At 44.3% G+C, this 19,223-nt stretch overlaps 1 protein-coding gene across 8 annotated transcripts in view; it reads left to right on the forward strand.

Annotated features, from left to right (window-relative positions):
- Positions 1 to 19,223, forward strand: part of LOC118512263 (glutamate receptor ionotropic, NMDA 2B) — a 68,722-nt gene that overhangs the window by 35,172 nt on the left and 14,327 nt on the right. For 6 of the 8 annotated variants that reach the window (XM_036056439.1, XM_036056476.1, XM_036056466.1 and 3 more), the window contains 2 exons: positions 17,780 to 18,012; positions 18,096 to 18,215. The exons of 1 other annotated variant lie outside the window; for it this stretch is intronic. In XM_036056439.1, the coding sequence (XP_035912332.1) occupies positions 17,780 to 18,012; positions 18,096 to 18,215 (353 nt within the window). Of the gene's footprint in view, positions 1 to 17,779; positions 18,013 to 18,095; positions 18,216 to 18,242; positions 19,212 to 19,223 lie in introns of those variants that run through there. One more of the 8 variants, XM_036056496.1, reaches the window with a different exon arrangement.

Genomic DNA, 19,223 nt, shown 5'->3' on the forward strand with positions numbered 1-19,223 from the left:
GCAAACTATCGCAAATCAAATTGTTCAAATTATTTTTCATAATACCCAAAGTACTCAAACGATTACAAATTTGTGCTGGTAATTCAACTTTGTTGTTAACTTGTATTTCCAAAAGTTCATTCATATCATATTTGAAACGCTTGTGGCAAAGAGTTACTTTAAGTTTTTCTAATAAGTCCCGTCCGATTATCATAGGCCATGCAGTCTGGCGAGATGGAATGATGATGAAAGAATGCAGGACAGATGAACGCCGAAACCGAATTAAACATTCCACATGGCCAAGTGTTGTCAATCTTCCATTACCCAATCCGGAATATTGTGATTGTTTAGGATTACGTGTAATGTTCGGAACAATTTCATCGCTTATGAAACTTTTAGGGCTACCGGTATCAAAAAGAGAATAGACATTGGAGAATGAGGACCTAGCATGATTATGTGTCAAAAAAGCTACACTTACGTTTTGCATCGGATAAACTTCAACCATATCTCGAAGTTCTGCGGTCTGTACGTCTCCTACCTGCTGAACTGCTGCCGGAGTGGTCTGATCACGACGTGGACAGTTGCGTATGGTATGCCCTGCCTCGTGACATAAAAAGCATGATCCCGGAGGGCGGCGCGGCTGCCGACAATCCTTCTGGTGGTGTCCGTAACGAGAGCAATTGTAGCATTTGATCATTGGATCAAACCGGGAAGCACTAGGTGTTACTGTCGTTGCTTTCATTTGAGGCCGGATGAATTCATATCGTTGAAGAGCGCCTCGCAGTTGGTCCATGTTGGTCGTAGAAAACCGCATTGCAGCAGCGTTAGTTGGGTCGCCAATTCCATCCAAGATGATCGACATAAGCTCCTGCTCCGGAATAGCACCCTGTTTAGCAATAGTCTCCATTTCCATCACATAACGCATTGTTGTTTCATTCTGGAGAAGTTTCCGTTGACGAAGTTGGCGAAAAACACTTTCAGTTGGCGGTTTTGCGTAGAAATGCGTGGTTAACTTCTTCTTCACTTCAATGTATCCGGTGAGCGTTGACGATTTAACAAGCATGGCGGCGGTTCCCTCCAACAATCGTCGTGTTATTATTAATTGTTGGATTTCGTTCATTTGCAGCATTTGGAAGGTATGCTCTAACTGGTCGATCCATGCATTAATGTCCTCTCCATTATCGCCAGAGAACTTGTCCATTAGACCTTCGGCATAAACGATGGCTTCAGATAATGAAAGAGAATTCGCACTAACACACATGTTAAGGCAAGCGTTGGTCGAGCGTTCGATGTTGATGCCATGGATGGGATGAGCGTTTGCAGACATGGCAACGTTGCCGTCGTCTTTGCTTGCAGCCATTTTAAGCGTCGTGCCTTTGTTCTCCATTCCGCGAACTGATCCGGCGTCCTCCTCCTGTTGCAGCGCACTTTCTTCATTCGACATGATCAAACATGTTTCGTCGAAGAGTCTGCGGATTTGCGGTATTGTAGCAGTATTCGGCACCTCTACTTTCGCGTTTTCAAGTGCACACAGCATTTCGTCCTTCGAGGGCATATTTTTGGAAAACTGATCCCACTTCTGAGTTGTAATAAATCCACAAAGCACAAAGATAATCAAAATAACGTGTTGTCTGTTTGTCCGCCAATCTTGTAGTGACGATAATCTGTCAGTTTTATTATACATCCAGGTTTGTACATGTATCGAACGTTTGACAGTTGACGTTTGCTGACCTAATCATACAGTATGCTTATTCGCATATGTTTACACTATCAAGAACATAACAATTCATGCCAAACTACTATTAGTTATTCAATGAATAATTTAAGAATATAACAATAGAAGCAATGGAATGTAGAAGTTATGGGGCGCTCTGGTGGTCAAACTGGTGCTGGTCTTCTACTTCTTTCCATGTGTCAAAACGGGCATTTTACGATACCGAAAGTGAGTTGAGAGCAAGGTATGTAGATATAGAAGGTAGAGTTGTTTAGAGCAAATTGACATTTCTCGACCTGACATAACAGTTCCGTGGTGATCAAGGGGAAGGGTATTGAGAAGAGTGATGGCAGCATCGGAGGAGGCGCCGGTGGTGGTATCGCTTGCGATTTTTTGACGAAAAATGCAACCAAATATCGTCAATCTTCTGTGGAACAACATTTGATATGCGAAGATGACCCATAAATTAGCGAAATTGCTCAAGGGATTGAGAATCGAGGCTGTTTGTTCATGTTTGTTGCCCATACCATATGTTTTTGTAAACAAACTCTGACATAACTCGACTAAAATGTCGCCCTGTCAAATCGATAAAAATCCACCTTCTAAATACATACACCTTGGTTGAGAGCAAGGTGTATGTATTTAGAAGGTGGATTTTTATCGATTTGACAGGGCGACATTTTAGTCGAGTTATGTCAGAGTTTGTTTACAAAAACATATGGTATGGGGCAACAAACATGAACAAACAGCCTCGATTCTCAATCCCTTGAGCAATTTCGCTAATTTATGGGTTATCTTCGCATATCAAATGTTGTCCCACAGACGATTGACGATATTTGGTTGCATTTTTCGTCAAAAAATCGCAAGCGATACCACCACCGGCGCCTCCTCCGATGCTGCTCTCACTCTTCTCAATACCCTTCCCCTCGATCACCACGGAATTGTTATGTCAGGTCGAGAAATGTCAATTTGCTCTAAACAACTCTACCTTCTATATCCATATACCTTGGTTGAGAGAAGGTATCGTAAAATGCCCGTTTTGACACATGGAAAGAAGTCGAAGACCAGCACCAGTTTGACGTTTACTTGGCCGCATCGAATCAGCTGGTTATTTGTGTTGTTTATGATTCTCGATGCAATAACATTATTTAATGATTTGTTTTCTTCTATTCTGCTGTTCAATATCGTTCGGAAAGGTTAGATCAAGTTAAGAAATCAGGATATTGTAGTGTGTCAGTGCTATCTGAGGTGATTCTGTATTATATTTATTACTGTTTGAGGTGGTAACGATTCAGCGCCTATACGGACACGGCAGCTTTGACTGAATCGGCGTCACAGGCGGTGCCGGTTTGCATCCCCGAACTATTGGTTGATCCGAGGTATAGGATCGTTCCACTTCACGTTCATCAAGAGGACAGCAGATTGAGCTTCATCAATGTATGCTAGAGATCTCTTGACCAACAAAGAATGCTTGACCGCAGCTTGTTTACATTTCAATCAAGTAAATGTCAAAATTTGATTCAAAATGTCGGACCGAGAAATCGCTATTCCGACACCTCCTCTCAACTCACTTAGGTATCGACCACGAAGGACTTCACAAAGTAACGAAACACTAAAAAAAAAAAGTTGTGTGTGCTAAAAATGACACAACCTAATTAGAATCGAGTTTAGCCGTTGACAGTTTAACTGTCAGTCGAGAGCTATAGGTCACAGCACGACGCAATAAACATTAATTCTTTCATTCTTACGTTACATTCTTTATATTAGTAATAAAGTGAACATAATACAGCACATTTTGGTGTCAGAAGTGGGATTAAGACATTTGCAATCCAAACGAGTACGAGTCCAACATTTATTGCGAACCAGGAACGTGCTGTGATCCAGCGGAAAAACGTGCTACTCATTGAATTGTTTATGTGCGTGAGGGATACAATATGGCTACCATCGACAACGAAAGCATGAAAGCGCTGTCCGCTATGATTGCACGAGCTTTGCAATCAGCAATTGGCACCGCCGTCGGACAAGCCAAAGAAGACACCGCTTGCTTCTTCCCAACTAAAAGCATCACCATTTTCCCACGAATCATTTCAACGTACCGAAGTAATGACCGATTACTTCGACAAGCTGGAATGGGCACTCCAACTGAGTAACATTCCCAAAGAGAAATACGCCGATTACGCACGTGTGCATGGCTCGGAATTCAACAACGCTTTCAAGTTCCTCTTTACACCGGAAATCCCAGAGAAAATATCGTATGCCGAACCTCGCCAAATTCTACAACAGCATTTCGACCAAGCGAAAAACAAATTTGTGGAAAGCATCAAATTTCGCAGCATTCGGCAGCAGAAAGGTGAAAGGATTGTACAGTTTGTTTTGCGACTGAAACAAGGTGCAGCTTTCTGCGTATACGGTACTTTTCTAGATCGAATGTTTATCGAGCAAATGCTTCATGGGTTCGATGAACGTGCAATTTGTGACGCCATTATTGCCAAGAACCCAATGACGTTCAAAGAAGCATTTGACACCGCTGCCACTATGGAAGCGATGCATAACACAGCAAGAGAAGTAGGAACTGTGTCTCCTGTACCGGAAGCAACGCATCGGCTAGGATTCGAAAAGCCGCGCACCAAGAAGCAGCAACAGCGTACCACATTCCGATTGATTGTTCACCGAATAGTGCATACCAGCGTACCACACAACAGACGAATCTCTGCAATGGCTGTGGAGAACGACATTTACGAAGCTAATGTAACAACTATAACCGAAAGGGTCATATCGCAAAGGTCTGTCGATCACAACGAAAATCATCATCAAATTCTCAGGTTAAGTCACAGCTTATCTCTGACATCGATGTGGTTCAATCGCTGCACAACATCCACAATATTCTGTCCGCTACTAAGACAATGATAGACGTACATATCAATGGCTACCCCCTGAAGATGGAATTGAACACCGGAGCACTATGTGGTATAATGAGCAAAGTGACGCTACGAATAGTGCTGCCGAATTCTTCGCTGAAATCATCTGATCGCCAATTCTCGAGCTACACTGGTCATCGCATTAACTTCATCGGTCGCCTGGTCGTTCAAGTATATGTTGGGGACACTACCAAAAACCTTTTTTGTATTTAGTAGCTGCAAAATTCCATTCTTTATTCGGGCGTGAATGGATAGCAAATTTCGTGGAACAGATCAACTTCCATGAAATGTTCAGTATAGCAACTACGGTGAACACACTTTCGAGCATTGAATCATCGCCAGAGCAAGCAGCGCAACTATCGCAACTTCTGAAAAATTTCGACAGCATTTTCAGCGATGTTCTAGGTATGCTCACAGGTCCGTCAGCAATGGTACACCTAAAACCAGATGTCACTCTAGTTTTTGCGCGGGCGCGTGATGTACCACTTGCTCTACGCGAACGCTATGCTGCGGAAATAGATAGAAAACTTGCGTTCGGATTCTATGAGAAAGTGGATTTTTCAGAGTGGGCATCTTCTACCCACATCGTGATCAAGAAAAATGAAGGTATTCGAATAACAGGGAATTATAAGCCAACTGTTAATCCCAAGATGGTTATCGACGAACACCCAATACGATCGAAGAAATACTCAACAAGATTAAGGGAGCTGCGCTGTTTTGTTATCTACACGTAACAGACGCCTACATGCATATTCGTATTCCTATCTATCTATCTATCCTATACGAAGAATTCCGACACGTTTTGACGTTCAACGTGATCAACGCATGGACTGATCCGTCCCAAGAGAGCGGTGTACGTAGCTGCTAACATACCAGCTATTTGGCAACGACGTATGGAAGCAATCCTTCAAGGCTTGACCAACGTGGTCAGTTTCTTTGATGACGTAATTGTGTTCGCTAAGAACTTCGAAGAAATGCTCTCAGCCCTTAACGCGACATTGGAACGGATGCAGCAAAACGGTCTTCGCCCCAATCGGTCCAAATGCATATTTGCTGTAACATCGCTGGAATGTTTGGGTCACCGTATCGACCGGAATGGCCTTCACAAATCCGATCAGCACATCGCAGCTATACGTGATGCACCAAAACCGACGACAGCGGGAGAACTTCAACTGTTTTTGGGTAAGGCAGCATATCATTCGTCATTCATCCCTATTCTCTCTTGTAGAGCACGACCTCTTCGAGACATGTTGCTTTCCAATTCTTTTATGTGGACAAAAGAAGCAGACAAGGCTTACCAGGACATCAAACTTGCGCTAATATCACCAAAAGTGCTGATGCCGTACGATTCAACCTTACCGCTGATTCTCGCAACAGATGCCAGTAAAACGGGACTTGGTGCTGTTCTCTCACACAGGTTGAGCAATGGATCAGAGCGACCAATCGCGTATGCCAGTTGTACGGTGTCGCAATCCAAAAAAAGATATCCAATGATCGACAAGGAAGCTCGAGCACCGCGTTGTAATACCACCTTCTCTGTGCAAAGTAATAATAGACGGTTTGCATGCTGCTCATATAGGAATCGTCAAAATGAATGGATTAGCTCGTTCTTATGTTTACTGGCCAGGAATAGATGCCGAAATAGAACTAGCTACAAAATCCTGTACATAATGCGCTAAACAAGCCATAGCACCACCTAAATTCAACCATCACCATTAAGATTACCCGAACGCACTATGGGAACGCATTACCATTGACTATGCGGGTCCTGTGGCAGATGTAATGCTCCTAGTTGTTGTCGATGCATACAGCAAATGGTTGGAAGTGAAAGTAACCAGTTCTACGACAACAAATGCGACGTTTAACCTGCTGGATGAGTTATTTGCATCTTACGTAGTACCTATTACGGTAGTTTCAGACAACGTCCCACAGTTTGCGTCACCCGATTTCAGGTCCTACCTCAAAAATGCAGGCGTTAAATATCATAAACTGACTGCACCGTGTCATCCAGCAACAAACGGCCAAGCAGCTAGAGACACCTTGCAGAGGAATCTGAACACCTTCTTCTCACAATTCCGAAAGGCTCCTCACTCAGGAACTGGAGATCTACCAGCAAAGTTGTTCCTGGGCAGAAATATTCGTACACGCATCGACCTCGTGAGACCGCATGATATTACAGATTTAACGCATGTTACAGAAACACCAGTCAACATTCGAATCCGCACATTTTTCATCGGTCAGAAAGTTTACTGCCTTTCTGGAAATCTTCAAAAGGACAAATGGATCGTAGGTGTTATCATTGCTCGTTTGGGAGATCTGCACTACCACATCAGAGCTGAAGGAAAAACTCTAAAACGCTACATTGACCAGATTCGTCTTTTCTATGGTAACTCCAGCAGCGAGAAAACCGATCGTAACGTACCTCGTTGGTATACTACAACAACATTGCAGCGCAGCAGCCATCAATCAACAATCATACCGACCTCAATTCGACAGTTCAAACAAACATATCAGATGATGCGTATGGCATTCCAATCAACAGTCCACAGCAAACGACCTCGTCATCCAACGAAGGCTCGCCGATAGCAACTCGCAGACCGCAAAAACAACGCCAACCCCCAATACGGTTCTCTCCATCCTAAAGTAAACCCGGATCGTCTTAAAAGAGAAAGAAAATGTTGTGCATGGAACGGTCAGTGGTAAAAATGACACAATCTGATTAGAATCGGGTTTAGCCGTTGATATCTTAACTGTCAGTCGAGAGCTATAGTTCACCTACTGCGCGACGCAATAAACATTAATTTTTTCATTCTTACGTTACGTTCTTCATATTAGTAATAAAGTGAACATAATACAGAACAACATCGAAGCAATTCTAGACGCACCGTCTAATCCTGAAGAAGTACAGCTGCTTCTGGGTAAAGCTACATATTATTCAGCGTTTATTCCAGATCTATCGACATGAGCTGAGGCTTTGCGCGAAGTTTAATCTACTTATTTTATTTATTTATTTATTATGACGGCTTGAAGCTGTATTGTCAGCACCGTATGTGCTGACGAAATACAAATGCCAAAAACAAACAAAAATTCACAAAAAAATTACCAAGGCATTTCCTCCCTGATATTTCGCCTTATCCGGGGCGTGCTCGGTTGTGGATAAGTGGAGATTGCGGCGTGTTTTTCCAGTTCTATTGTTGGTCTGGGTCTATTGCTGTGTTGAGTGTGTTGGTGGTCTAGATGTCTAAACACGGAACTCCATCCTTCCGTGTAACGGATCTGGACTGAAACAAAACAGAAAGAAACCAACAATTGTGACAGCAGAAACATTTGCCTGCGAACAGTGGACCTCAAACTGCCCAGCAGTGATAGTCCGAGCTCGATCAAGCCAGCACCGAACACATAAGCTATCGGCGAGTTCCATCCCGTAACAGCAGGGTCTCTGCTAATTACGGGGTTGAACCCGCCGACCATCTCCGAACCCAACGCCAGCAAGGCCGCACTCGTCCCATCAAGGCTAGACAGAGATGAAGAACACTGTTACAGAAAAGTCTGCCTCTCTTCTTACGACAGTGTCGACTTGACCCCGGATACTGTTGTGGAAAAAAGGAATGGCGGATATGGTTTGGAAGGATAATGGGGATGCGGAATCAAAGGATTAGACCGTTGTCTCTGACGAATCGGAAGATGAGCCTCATGTAGGCGAGGTCTCTAGTTGCCAACACTTCTCTTATTTCTATACCCGGTCGTCTGCCGATGCTCTCGACTGCGCCCAACAAGGAGGGTCTTGCGGTTTCAAACTCCACGCAGGACCACAGAAGGTGATCCACATCGTGAAATCCGTCACCGCAGCCACACACCTTCGTCTGAGCCAGAGTTATACGATTCGACATAAGTCGAGACATCATACGTATGAATGCCCGGTCCACAGAGAGCCCACCGAACCAAGGCCGGTGTCCCTGACACTTGTGGAGAGATCGAGAAGAGGAATCGCCCGAGATCGTCCGCCTCCCACATGCTCTGCCAGCGAGACAGGAAAAGTTGCTGAGGACGCCTGTTTTGGTCAGTGAGTCTGCCTTACTCTGCATTAGTACTGATCCGAAGGTCTAGCTGCTATCATCAATAGTGCGTACAAGATTGCGGCTAGTTCTGCTGTGTAAACACCACATGGCTCCCGCAATTTGAAAAATGCTTCGGCGGACTTACTAAAAACACCTTCCTTAGAGGATGATCCGTCAGTGTAATACTGGCTATTTTGGTCTAAATGGCCATACTTATCCCTGAAAATGCCCGGATCTACCATCGGACGAAGATCATTCGGTATGGTCTTAATTTCCTCGTGCAACGAGGAACCTGTTGTTAAAAGGGAACTGTAGGTCTCAGGAAGGGCAGCACGGTTTAATGCCTGTGGAGCGCTAGGATGCACTTGTAGGGCAACAAAATCTTCGTAGATTTTCAAGATCTTGCTCTTAGAACCTGTCTCTAGAAGCGCTTTACAATTTTCTTCGATCAGTGGATTTGATACTGAAGAACGGACTAGAAGGCAAAGCGACAGCATTTCAAAACGTAGTTTCAGCGGCATCACTCCGGTCATCACTTCTAGGGACATGTTGTGTGTTGATTTCATGCTTCCTAGTGCGAGTCTAAGACAACGATACGGTAGCCTCTCTAGTTCGAGGATATGCGTGTTGGATGCCCAATGGAAGCATATGCTTCCATATTCCAACACGGATAGTACCGTTGTCTTATACAGTCGCAGGACGGCTGATGGATGTGCGCCCCACCAGAATCCTGTGACTGTACTTAGAAAGATGATTCTTTTACTGCATTTTTGCACCAGATGGGTGGTATGTATACTCCAGTTTAGCCTTGAATTGAACCATACACCAAGGTATCGAAAATTGTCGGTAGTTGATATCTTTTCACCGTACAAAAAGACATCAATTTTCGGGTCAAATAGTCTTTTCTCCCTGTTTTTTGTCGTGTCGCTAAAAGGAGAAAAGACTACCATCTCAGTTTTCGTTGCAGAGAACTTGATACCAAGGTTTTCAGACCACTCGGCAAGGTTGTCCAAAGTGGTTTGTGAAGCCAGTTGTATTTCGGCGGCGTCTCTGGCTGCAAAAGATATGACGCCGTCGTCTGCTAATTGCCTAATGCTGCAGTTTGGTGCTAGACAAGAATCTATTTCACTGACATAGAAGTTATATAACAGGGGACTCAAGCAGGACCCTTGTGCTAGTCCATGGAAACTGGTCTGCTTTAGCTGAACATGACCATTGTTGAAATACATAGCCTTTTCTGACTAAAGGTTAAACAGGAAGTTATTCAACTTTATACCCAGCCCCACATTTTCCAATTTTTGACTCAGCTTGCATGGTGATACTGAGTCAAATGCCCCCTGTATATCTAGGAAAATAGACCCCATGTTCTGCTTGCGTGCACGAGCAAGCTCTATCTCTGTAACCAGAAGGGCTAAGCAGTCATTAGAACCCCTGGCTTTACGAAAACCAAACTGGGTATTTGATAGAAGGTTGTTTGATTCCAACCATTCTTCTAACCGAAACAGAATCATCCTTTCAAGGAGTTTCCTCAGACACGACAGTAACGATATTGGCCGATACGAGTCGTGTCTTGATGGCGGTTTGCCAGGCTTCAAGATAGTGACAACTTTCACTTCTCTCCACTCTTGCGGGACGCTGTTGACCTCCAACATATTGTTGAAGATGCTTAACAGACGTTTCCTCCCTATGTCGTGAAGATTTTGTTGCAATTTGCTACTAATCTGATCCAGACCTGGGGAGGAATTTTTGCTTGATAGGAGAGCAAGTGATAGCTCTACCATTGTGAACGGTGAGTCCATCCTAGGGTCACTACCAGGCGCATGTTGTGCAAAGCTTTGCGCAGGAACGAAATCGGGGCAAAGCTTGTGGGCAAATTCATACAGCCACTCGCCCGAAAAGCTTTCGCTCTCATTGATGTTGTTGCTGTTTCGCATGCTTCTAGCCCTTCTCCAAAGCGAATTAAGTGAAGTGGCAGGGTCTAGATTATTGACGTATCTACGCCAATAACCCTTTTTCTTCGCCTTCAACAGGTTTTTGCACGTTCTCTCCAGTCCTTTATATTTTTCATATAAGGACCTCGAGCCCGTGTCCCGGAAGGCCTCACGCTTCTTGGTAAAACCCGCTTGGCAATCCTTGTCCCACCAAGGAGTGGGAGGTTTTTTAAATGTCCTTGCTTGGTGGGAGCGCCTTGTTTGGGCCTCAAGGGCGCACTTGTTTATCACTGAAACAAGTTTTTCGTACTCCTTGACAGGAGACAAATCTTCCAAGTCAAGTGAATGATCGATGTTCCTCGTTAAGTCACAATCAACGGTAGTTTCATCTACTACATCCTCCCTTGATGTAGGAAATAATTTCTCGGCAAGTGGTCACTGCCGATAGGGTCCTGGATCACCTTCCAACTAAAATCCAGGGCCATTGCTGATGGACATAGAGACAGGTCCAGTGCACTCGCCCTACTTTGAGGTGTCTGCATTGTTACTTTTAAAGGTAGTAACATACACCTTTTGATATTCCCTTGAAAAAGAGAATATCGATCGCTTCCGCACAAGCCGTAAAGCACAAGTCTGCTTCGTATGGAGTGAAGATTACAAGTTGTTTTATTCTCAAAAAATCCTGCCTTATATACTAAAATTCTGTGGGAAAGAACTAGCATTACATCGATCTCCTTTATCCTAACTCGGTATGCCGATGCGTTTGACCCCTGCCTGGTGTCGGCTAGTGTGGGATGTTAATTCGATAACAAACCGTTGTTGAACCGACCACGCGAAGGAATGGTCGATTCGGAGATCTCCTCTCTGGAGCCACCATTTGTTAATCCGAGTCGACCAAGCGAAGGAGTGATCGATTCGCGAAATCTCCGCGAAGATTCCTGGCCTTGTCAGAGTTGCTTGAATCAGGCGGCTAACCTTTTTTTCTGGATAACCAGGAGAAGTATCTAACCGTGATTCTTGCTTGGCTTATTTTCGCCTTATTCTTCCGACGGAGTGGGGAGACACCAAAGTGCGGGACCAACATCCGGAGGGAAGGCAAAGGTGAAACTTTCCCGATTCTGTATGGAAACCCTAACAATGAAACACAAGCTTCTTCGTTGAGGTCTGGATTACAAGTCGATTTTACCCTCAAAAAATCCTTTCTTATATACTAAAACAATCCCGAAAATTAGGTTGTTAGAATGAAAGAAAAGGTTCCAAAGAGATAGCACTCTTTTTACCTGAAGTAACATAAACTTATAGTGTCGGGCGTATCCCGAACCTTGAAGCGACGTTTTCTTATTTGTTTATGGTTCTGGACCGTGAGATCACGTGGGCGATCCTTCTTTATGGCTCTGGGAAATGCATCGCGCATCGTTCTATGCATATTTTGATAGGCTTAATTCATAGTGCTAGCGCGTATGTTTATTGTTTGCCTGTGCGTCGTTTACTCTATTCGCGAATGATGTTTCCGTCACTGCACTACGGATAATACGATCGTACCTTGATCTTCGCGCTGGTCCCTTTTTCGTGAAACTAATTGCGCAACGATAATGTTTGCGTTGGGCTCTAGCGTTATCCTTTTTCGGCCCATGTTCTTTACTCCCGTACTTTACCACATGGCCTTTATTTATTATTTCCACATGTCTGGATATTGTCCCTTTACCGATATTTCTAATAACGCACCGTACTTTCGTTTTCTCATGGTAAGAGGCCGCTCTGTGACTTAAGATTGTTTTCCTAAGATAATATTTTCCGGTAAGAATTTATCATAAACGAAAGATATTTAGTAATTTAAAGTTGTTCATCTAACTCTTGCCTGTCAGTCAGTTTAGCTCAATTTTATATTGTCGCGTCCGCAACATGCATCGTAGTTACCTCTCCTGAGTTGAGAATGGAAAAACCAAATCTGTCGTAGATATATCGGATGATAGGCGTGCGAATGTCATTCTTATCGCACCCCCAGTCGATTCCATGGGAGTTCAAGTCTCCCAGGATTCAAAGCAAGACCACTGCTAAATTTCCAATATCCTCTTTGAACTTTTCATTTTTTTCCTTTTCATTGTTGGTTATCGGGGAGACATAACGCCCACCCCCCACCCCTAGTAACGCGATCTTCACGGTTTATATTATATCCCGGAAAGGTTAATTTAATGCCATCCGATAGCCAAGTTTCACAGAGGGCAAACACATCGCAGTTGTGTTCACCCACTAATGCTTTAAAGGAGTTTAGCTTGCCAAGCAAACTCCTACAGTTCCACTGTATGATAGTAGCCGTAGGAACCATTAATCATCCAAACGGACCATCATACTTAAGCATGGCCATTGAGCCAGCCACTTTTTGATCATCCCCTTCAGGAAAGTAAGGGCCCAAGTTGCGATCATGTGCAGGTGCTGCGGGAGGTTAAGGGTCAGAAGGAAGGACTCAAGGATCTCGGACAGAGACGGGGTAGGGGTTCTCGGGAAGCTCATGGGCTCGGATGGAAAAGCCAGGCTTTCCACCGGAGCTTCGGTCCGAGAAGATCGCTTCTTCTTGGGCTGTTTCCTGGCAATTTGGGGGTCGGGAGTTTTGGGATCAGCGTCACGTTTTGGACCGGGGGAAGAAGCTTTAGCGTGGCGCTGTGTTGCCAAAGGTCTATTTTTTGTCTTTAGAACCTTCCGCTGTACCTTTTTGTAAGGTACTCTCGTGATCTTTACCGATCTCAGAGGCACCTGTTCAGGTGCAGTTGGACTAGGCTCGCCATTAGCAGTTGTACCCAAAACTGCATAAGGATTCGTTGCGTTTGCTCCCTTGAGAGCATCGCTGTACGAGCCGCGTGCCCGCTCGGCTACAGTTTTTGTCTGCTCCTTCTGGAGTTTCCGGTACACAGGGCACAAGGCTACCTCATGCCACTCCTCCCGACAATGCGAGCATGTTTAGGACGGGGCTTTGCATTCCTCAGTAGTATGCGCCCCTTTGCATTTACCGCAACATGTTTTGTGAGTATAAAACGGTTCAGCGTATCAAATACAGCTGCACTTCGAGCAGGTAGCCACCCTTGGCACGTATGGTCGGTCTATGGGTATCCGGAGACCTTCAAGAATGAGGGCCTGCGGAAGTACCGTTCCCTCAAACGTGATCCGCAGGGAGGAGGTCGGGATATATTTTTTCTCATTTTTGAATGAGGCGTCTAGCTTAAAAAGCTTTTTCACCTCAAGAACTTTAACCCTTGGGGTACCTCTTGCTAGAAAAGCTCCCACCCCAAAATTCAAAATTTCCTCCTCCGGGTAATCGAAATCGTCGATTACGCCGGTCACTTCAACCAGATTACCGGGGATATAAACCCGGTAGTGCTCCGCAAAATCTGGATCAGCCGCAATGACGTTGGCTTGAGCCCGGTCCTTTGCGGTGACCCTGATCTTATTCGGGCGCATCCGAAAAACATCGGCAACGCCCGGGTACTTTCTGAATAGAGCAGCCGCAATCGACCTAACATCGAGCTGCTTCGTTCGTGGCATGAAATAAACCTGCGGTTTACCCTCCCACGACGACGGGTAAGCTCGTGCGCGGTGCTCGTTGGCTTTTGCAAGCGGGGCACTGCTTATCATTGGGGCACTACTCGTGACCTTCGAGGTCGAAGGACCTTCGTCAAAGGCCACTTTTTTGTGGCCGGAGCGGCCCTAGGGCGACCTGGTTTGCGCTTAACATCCGGCTCTATCTGCCTTTCCGAGTCCGATAAATCAGTCCCCATGACGGGACCAGAGACAACAGCGGGAGTGGGGGAAGGAAACACTTACCGCTACTCACGATACAACAAAGCTCTCGCGCACAGGTACACACACACACACACACACACACACACACTAGACTGTTTACGATCGAAGCGACGATGCAGCGTCGATACGCTTGCTTATCGCAACGATCAACAGATACACACGCTCACAACACTAAAAACACACGTTGATCGGGGCTAGGCGCCACTCGATCGATAAACACTAACTCCGAGCGAATGCCGGAGAAAGGCAGACACCGATTAGTGCGATACGGGTAATCACGTTGATTCGTATGTCCACTGAGATTCGAGACCCGTTATGCCTGAGAGCGCTGTATTGTTGCTGGGTGCGTCCCATCCTGGAGTACGCTAGTGTTGTATGGTCCCCCGCTGGTGTCACCGCTATGAATAGGTTGGAAAGGGTGCAGAGGAAGTTTACGCGGATAGCCGCTAGGCGTTTACTGAACGACCCCAGCATAACCTTACCTTCTTATTCGGAGCGGTGCCAGATGCTGGGTTTGGTTAAGCTGGAGGATCGTCATGGTCATGCTCGCAAATTATTTATTGCCAACATCCTGCTTTCCAACATTGACTCCCCCGCCCTTCTGGCAGCTATCCCTTTATATGTCCCCTCCCATCGCTTACGCGTACGTCCTCCCCTGCTTATCCCTTTTTGTCGTACGCGGTTTTCCCAGAGCGATCCATGGATGCGCGCGTTACTAGCATTCAATTCGGTTGGTGAACTGTTTGACCACAATATCTCCATTAATTGTTTCCGCTCCCGTCTTTTGTCTTCTTCATCCTAAAATCTATTTTTCACTAGCCATCTCTACCTGCTCCCTATATCCTCCTTATGTGTTATGTATGTTTAGTTATAAGATAAATTGGCTTTGTAAAGCCCTTGAGGCAAACAATTTGAATAAAGAAGAATAAGAATAAGAATTACTCAATCGCACACGAGAACAATGCCGACTATCTGCCGTACGCAAATAATCCGTTGGACGCTTCGCAGCGAAACACGTCTTATCGCCACAGAAGCTGGAGGCAGACTGAGCGAGAAAAGTTTTATCAGCAGAAAAATTTAAGTGGACAACTGAAGCCGTAAAAGCTTATCTCGATATAAAAAACATTCTAGTTTCGCCACAAGTTCTCATTCCATACGACCAGGCTCTACCCTTAGCAAGCACTAAGCACGTAAGCAAGACAGGTATCGGAGATGTACTTTCACATCAGCTGAGCAACGTAACAGAACGACCTATAGTGTACGCAAGCTGTACCCCGTCAGCAACGGAGCAGCGCTATCTGGATATGGATAAAGAAGCTCTGTCAATCGTTTAGGCAGTGAAGAGATCCTTTAAAAAAATCCTTGATGAGCTATTCGTATCCTACGGAGCTCCACTTACAGTAGTAAACGACAATGGACCGCAATTCACTGCAGAATTCACTTCCGGCAACCAATGGCAAAGAGAAGAGATACGTTTAGACGATCAAGCGAGCTCTGAAGGCTATGCATTCTTAAAGCACCACGCTACAAGCTTAGCTAAACACATTCCTGCTCTATTACTGGAAAGTCCTGCACAGTGAGACCGGTGAACCAGACTGGCAGGCACCGTCTTAGGATGGAACATTCGTTCACGTCTTGACCTGCTGCGTCCACAATCTGCTCATGCGAGAACATCCGAGAAGCAACGAATCGCTTTCACACCATCGTGCCGCACATTCTTTCCCGTACAACTCGTATACTGCATCTCGGATAATCCAAGAATGGGTAAGTGGATCCGAGCCTCAGTCGTTACTCGCCTAGGCGATCTACACTACTCTATAGAGTGCGATGGAATTCTAACAAAGCGTAATGTGGATGAAATACCACCAGCCCTTGATGAAAGGACAGTTAACCAGCGCAACGTACCTGCACCGTCTCGAAGTACTGAGGTACACCATCGCAGACGCTTCTACGGGTCAACCGAAGCTCAACAAGCTCCTATGGACTCCGTCTCTCCTAGAACAGAGTCTGGCTCATCAGATTCATCGGGTTTATCCACATCATCCGATACACCAAACGGCACACCAACAGCAAGTCTGATACGCGACAGAGTCGTCCCGCTTCCTGTGCGTCGTTCAACAAGGCAACGTAACCCGCCTTCACGATACTAGCCGTAGTCCACCATTCAGAAGGAAGGAGTGTTATGTATTAATTTTGCAGAATTGACAGTGGTCTTAGACGTTTAAAAAGTTGACCTTCCCGTCGATTACGACTTTGAGTTGAACTAGTGTGATTCGGTTTTGTTCTAGAAGTTTGTAAATTATGTTCAATAAACATACATTGTATAGAAACATAACAATAAATCCAGCAGAGATATGCAGCTTATGCAAATGCAGCAGAGATTAATGGGTTTAAACAACACGCTTAAGGAGGGCCATGATGGTAGAGCCATGATTGGGTGGTAGATGCAATAGCTAACTAATCGGAAACAATACGTCTAGTAAGCCAGAAATAGCAGGCATGATCGTTCGGCCAAAAAGGAAAAGAGACCCAAGAGATCGTTAGGCCAAAAAGGAAAAGAAGAAGGCCCATCGTACGAAGCCCCTAGCAGGTTTCCCTCTTGTACAAGGCCCCTTAGGCGAGGCTCCTTGCATGAGAGAGTCGACGGAGCTTACACCCTATTCCGGCTACCGTTAATTTCTCGATTGTCCCATATGAACCTCGTGCCCACGACTGACTATCCCGTAATCGGTAAACAATCAATACAGGTAAACTATAAGTTTGATACAGAAAATGAAATGCGCACTCCGAACCTTTTTCTGAGGAACGCTTACAATCCATTATTACCATTTGTTAGTGTAACAAAATTATGTAGATAAGTTTCGTGCGTGCGTGTGTTATTTTAAAATAAATGGCAAATCAGAACATTACTATACTAGAATTGAATGGGAGTTCGTCGAATAGGTGCGCTGTTCAAGCGCTATGTTTGATTCGTTTAGCTTTAGATTCCATTTGTGTTCCGATAGGTAGTCGATGTAGTACACTCCCGCTATCACAATCGAACGCTCGAAAGGGGCCCCGAACTTACAGTGATCTTCTCCCCGTGTCAGTATTTTCAATGGGGCGTCCAACTTCCATTCCGTTTAGAATATTATAATCCCAACCTATCGAGTTGTTTGGGATAGAAGAGCTAGCTTCTATGTAAAATCAATGTTATGAACAATTTTTATGGTACATCTTTCACTTGAAAGCGATAGTGTTAATTTTAGTAAAATAAATTAACATAATTTATTACTTAACAGGGGATTTTTGCAGTAATAACGATTACATGAACCGTAGATTTTAAGTTTGCTTACTATTTGTACAACATTTTAAACATTGTTATCTTTTGTTTTCTATTTTTAGCTATTCTTAATACTCTATGTAAGGAGTTTCTGCATGCGAATGTTACAGCTATTCTTTATATGATGAATTACGAGTCGTACGGTCGGAGTACAGCATCTGCACAATATTTCTTACAACTTGCTGGATATCTTGGTATTCCGGTAATTTCATGGAACGCCGATAATTCTGGTCTGGAACGTCGTGCTTCACAGTCAGCATTGCAGTTGCAACTTGCCCCAAGCATAGAACATCAAGTAAATATAAAGTCTGGAACTGGCCATTTTATATTATTTGATGAATTTGAATATAAAAAACTGATTTTTATTGTATGTTATAGAGTGCTGCAATGCTGAGTATATTAGAACGTTACAAATGGCACCAGTTTTCAGTTGTAACGTCACAAATTGCTGGCCATGATGATTTCGTTCAAGCTGTTCGTGAGCAAGTTGCTGCAATGGTGAGTGCAATAATGATTATATGACGGTTTATTTTATTTATTTAACACATTCACTACCGTGTCAGTCGGTGGTAATTGGCAGAATGCTTTCGTTATGTTTAAGTCAGCTACCGGTGACTACAGTGTATGATTCATCGCTGAACAGAATCGTAGCGTGATCTTTTGTTGCGCCCTAGCAAGACTGTATTGCTAAAGCCATGCATGTAGGGTGCATAATACGAGATGCCAAAAAGTTTCGGTTGAAAGGTCGTCAGAAAGATTTCGCCTCCTGAAATGAAAATTTCCCGAGTTGAAATCTCGGAATGTTTGCACCTCTCTTTTGCCATCACTGTCACTTGCTATGTGTTGCCATGCTGGTTTTCAATTGAAGACAGAGATAGTACAATGTGCAAAGATAATAACACAACAACAAGTTGAACCAAGATGATTTTGACGTTTATATTTCGACTCTCTCCCCTTTTAACCGAAATCTCTGTGGTATCTCGCATCACGACTGCAGTCAATGCTAAAGTGCCTCCATACTACCATAATAATCAGAATCACGTTCGAATTTTTTGCAAACAATGCATTTTTTGCGAAACATAAACACGGAATTTTGAAATTCCGCTGCCAGTTTTATGTAAATAAACAATGGAGTGCGTGGTAGCTCCAATCAAACTGCGCTATAATTTGTGTTATTGTCGAGATTTTATCCATGTTGTGATTATTATGCAATTATACATACATATGGGTTTTTTTTTTTTGTTCATAAAGAACAGCCAGGCCGTAATGCTACATATATATGGGTTATTTACATTGTATTTATACGGTTACAACATACAGAACATACAAAAAGAATTAGATGATTTAAATCATCACAAAGAGTTATTTCAACTTACCTTTGATTTAACTCACCGTGCCGACTAGCCACTCACTCACTGCGTTTTAACTCGCTCATGAGTTAAATAACTCATTGGTGATTTAACTCTCCGTGCCGACCAACCACTCACTCACGAGGTGAGTGAGTTA

Source organism: Anopheles stephensi, chromosome X (genome assembly GCF_013141755.1).
Source record: "Anopheles stephensi strain Indian chromosome X, UCI_ANSTEP_V1.0, whole genome shotgun sequence".
Classification (NCBI taxonomy): domain Eukaryota; kingdom Metazoa; phylum Arthropoda; class Insecta; order Diptera; family Culicidae; genus Anopheles; species Anopheles stephensi.